The 3962-nt window shown below is 51.6% G+C and overlaps 1 protein-coding gene across 1 annotated transcript; it reads right to left on the bottom strand.

The window, feature by feature from the left end:
• Nucleotides 1-2458, bottom strand: KCNJ10 (potassium inwardly rectifying channel subfamily J member 10). The gene has a single exon (XM_007461279.1). The coding sequence runs from the start codon at nucleotides 2454-2456 to the stop codon at nucleotides 1317-1319; it is 1140 nt and encodes a 379-aa protein (XP_007461341.1). The 5' UTR covers nucleotides 2457-2458; the 3' UTR covers nucleotides 1-1316.
• Nucleotides 2459-3962: the final 1504 nt, after the last annotated feature.

Genomic DNA, 3962 nt, shown 5'->3' with positions numbered 1-3962 from the left:
GGCTGAGGGAGACCATGGTTATTTGATCAGGAGGTATAATTTCCTTCCCTCCCAGCACTGCCTAACAAAATAGCTGGCACTTTTCAGAAGGGCACTGGGAGGGGTAACAGGGTGAACAGTATCTGCCAGCCACAGAGTCCTGCCTCTGCCCAGACCTTAACAAAGCATTGCCAATTCCCAGAAGCTCTACACAGCAGTCTGGAAATCGGAGAATGTACTCATCCCATTTGGTTGGTTTAACTTTTCTGGGGACCCTGTGCCCTGTGAGTCTAGTTTTAGTGGTAAGAGAGGAAGGCCCTTGCATTTTCTCCCCCTTCCTCCAAAGTTGGGTTTAGGTGAGAGTGGGCTGGGCAGGAAAGAATCAGAGAAGCCAGGGACAGTGTAATCTGGAACACCATTTCCAGACCTTTCTGTGGGGCCTGGGCATTGGACTTTTTCCAGGGGAACATATTGGGGAAGGTCATTACTTTCATGGGACACAGGGAAACAGATCCCCCCAGGGCTGCCTGGAGGCTAGGTTCAAGGTTTTAGACAATAGCTCTGCATTAGTCACCCCACAATAAAGAGTTCAGTATTCAGGTCAGGAACAGGTGTGGTGGCTGTGCCTGTATGCTTTGTATCTCCCAGGTCAACTCCAGTTCTCTGGGAGCAGAGGCATCTATGTGGGATCTGGGTATCCTAAGTGTCCACTTGAGAAACTAGAAAGAGGAGAACAATGGGGACCAAGGTCCCAGGTCATAGTCAGGAGTTGCCAACAGAAATTAACTACACCATGAAAAACCCTGGCTTCTTTCAACAGGTTCTGGTAGAGACTTCAGAATAAAATGATTCTGGACTCCTATATTTCTGAGGGCACAAACCCCAAAGGGACCATCAGAGGGAGAGTCTTGCCTTAGGGAACTTGCTAAGTGGAAAGATAGGGAGGGGGCTCCAGCCTCAAAGCACCAAACTTTCTGGTGGTGGTGGTGAGAGGTGGCGGGGTGGGGGGAGCCTATCCATCCAACTGCATGGTCCTCCTAATGTGAGTCTCCAGGCATGGCTGAGGCCTTCTAAGCCACTTCAGCCTAATCTTCCCTCTCCTTCCCCCATCCTGGCTTAAGGGACGTGTGCATCTTGGGGTGGAAGTGCGTCGAGGTGAAGGGAACAACGGGAGGAAGTCCAGTTGGCCTAGACTACCACAGGCCAACTGGGTTAAAGAAGAGGGAGTGGAGAAGGGTGCTTCTGGGGCTGTCCAGTAAGCCTGGGTAATATCCCTCACCCAGGATGCCAAAAGAGGAAAAGAGACCAGAAGTATGGGGGGGTGGGGAACCAAGCCATCAGACATTGCTGATGCGCACACTAATGGCACTGCCCTCCTTCTCATCCTGCTCCCTTAATGACTCCTCCAACTTGAGCTTTTCAGGGTCTCTGTAGCGTACACTGGTGTCACGGAGGCCACTCGGAGAGGCTACTTTCACAACTTGGTCAAAAAGGCTAAAGTCTGCTATGTATTTGCCACTGGCTGACAGCGAGATGGCGGGTGTGAACTCGTAGCCCCAAAGGATCTCCTCCGGCAGGTAGGAAGTGCGCACCTGGCAGGTGGCGCTGGTGGATTCCACTGTCCCACTTAGGATCAGCACCAGCTCGAAGTCACCCTCACCACTGCGGAGGGGGAGGTCTTTCAAGGGACTGGTCTCATCCACCACATGGTAGAAGGTAAGGGGCAGGATGAGGAAGGGGCTGTCAGAAGCCGTGTCCACTTGGAAAGTCACATTGACCTGGTTGAGCCGGATGTTCTCACCCTCCTTTGTCTGGTGGGTCTGAAGCAGTTTGCCTGTCACCTGGCAGCCAATGAGGAGGCTCTTACGCATGTTGGCGACTCGGATCATAAGACAGGGCTTTCCATTGTGTGCAGCTACAACCGCATGCTGGCTGAAACGGATGGTCTCTGCCCGCTTCTTGGGCCGGGCAATCTTTGCCAGGAAGGTACCCGTGATGAAGATTTCCAGGATGGTGGTGAGCACCAGCTGGGCAATAAGAAGCACGATGGCCAGCGGGCACTCCTCACTGATGTAGCGGAAGCCATAGCCAATGGTGGTCTGGGACTCAAGGGAGAAGAGGAAGGCCCCGGTGAGCGTGTGCACCTGTACCACACAGGGGGTATGGTTGGCTGGGGGTCCCAGCTCCAGCAGGTCCCCATGGGCTACAGCTACCAGATACCACACCACACCAAAGAGGAACCAGGTGCCTGCAAAGGTTGCAGAGAAAAGCAGAAGCTTGTAGCGCCACTGCATGTCAATGAAGGTTGTCCACAGGTCCTTGAGGTAGAGGAAGCGCTTGTCAGCAATGTGCTCCATTCTCACATTGCTGCGGCCGTCTTTTGTCAGGACTCTCCTCCGTCGTATCCCTGGGCCCATTAGGGGCCGGCTTTCTGTCTGAGTGGTTTGGCTGTAATACACCTTGGCAACCGACGTCATCTGCAGAGAGCAAGGCACAGCATAATGAGCGGTATTGCAAACACCCAGCAACTCCCAGCCACCACCCAACGGGAAGGAAGGAGAAACATTCATTTTAGTGCCACTGATTTGTCCTCTTATTAGCAAATGTGTACTGAGCACTTGCTATATGCCAGGCACTGTAGTGCAAGATGCTGGAAGGTCAAAGATGAATCTGAGAGCATTCTTGCTCGCCAAGAACTCACAGCATCGTGAGAAAGATTCATGTTCAGTAAGCAAACCATTGCAGTACAGTCTGACATTTGTAATTCTTAGGAGAAGCAGAGAAGAAAGAGTAATAAGTTCACAGTTCCTTGAAGGTGGGAGTGAGACTAAAGAGGGCTCTACTGGTCTCCATTCACCACAAAACCAGTTCTGTGAAGATCTCTAATTCTGAAATAGGATCCCTCCCCACCCTCAAGAATGGCAGCAGCGAGAAAGACTATCGTGTTGAACTCCTTCCAAGCCAGTCCCCCTTAACACACACATGCCCTTAATTTCTCCATCCTCTCCCCTACCTCCACGTCAGTACTCACCGGTGATACAAAGATATTCGCCTGGCTCAGAAGATAGAAGAAACTACCCATTCTTCTACCCCTTAAGATGTTCTCTGAGCACCCAGCCCGTTTCGCTATTATTATTATCATTGTCATCATTATTATTGTCATCACCTATTTGCATCTTCTGGGGAAATCAGGTCCGGGTTAGGGTCTGGGGTGGTGCTGGGAAGAGCACAGACAGAACTGAGCAAAAATAAACAAGTGATGGTGGGGGCTTCCCTGGTGGCGCAGGGGTTAAGAATCTGCCAATGCAGGGGACACGGGTTCAAGCCCTGGTCCGGGAAGATCCCACGTGCCGCGGAGCAACTAAGCCCATGTGCCACAACTACTGAGCCTGCGCTCTGGAGCCCGCGAGCCACGACTGCTGAAGCCCGCGCGCCTAGAGCCCGTGCTCCGCAACAGGAGAAGCCACCGCAATGAGAAGCCCGCGCACCACAGTGAAGAGTAGTCCCTGCTCTCCGCAACTAGAGAAAGCCCGTGCACGGCAACGAAGACCCAACGCAGCCAAAAATAAATAAATAAATTTATTAAATAAATAAATAAACAAGCGGCGGTGGAGGAAAAGCATGAAACTGAAGCCTCCTGGCAGCACAGGAACATTTTCCCAAGGACTGGGAGAAACGCCAGGTTGTAGGTGGCAAAATTGTCTTGACTGAGTGAAGTAGAAGAGTTAGGAGCGTATGTTAGTTTGTGGCTATGTCTGCACAAGTTCAAGTTCAGGATCGCTATTTACTCTGATAGTAGAAAGTGGGACAAGGCTCTGAAATAGGAGACAACTCACTTAATACAAAGTGCCTGGCACCCCTGCCCGAGGAATAACTTGTACTTTTCCATCAGAGAAAGAGTTGCAATCACTGGAGCCCTTGGACTCTGGATCTGATGGCCCGACCTTCTGGGAAGGAGCAGGTGACCTCTGGGGAATTTAGTT

Source organism: Lipotes vexillifer, unplaced genomic scaffold (assembly GCF_000442215.2).
Source record: "Lipotes vexillifer unplaced genomic scaffold, Lipotes_vexillifer_v1.1 scaffold581, whole genome shotgun sequence".
Lineage (NCBI taxonomy): Eukaryota > Metazoa > Chordata > Mammalia > Artiodactyla > Lipotidae > Lipotes > Lipotes vexillifer.
Note: the sequence above shows the minus strand (reverse complement) of the source record. Positions and strands in the feature narration are given on the sequence as shown.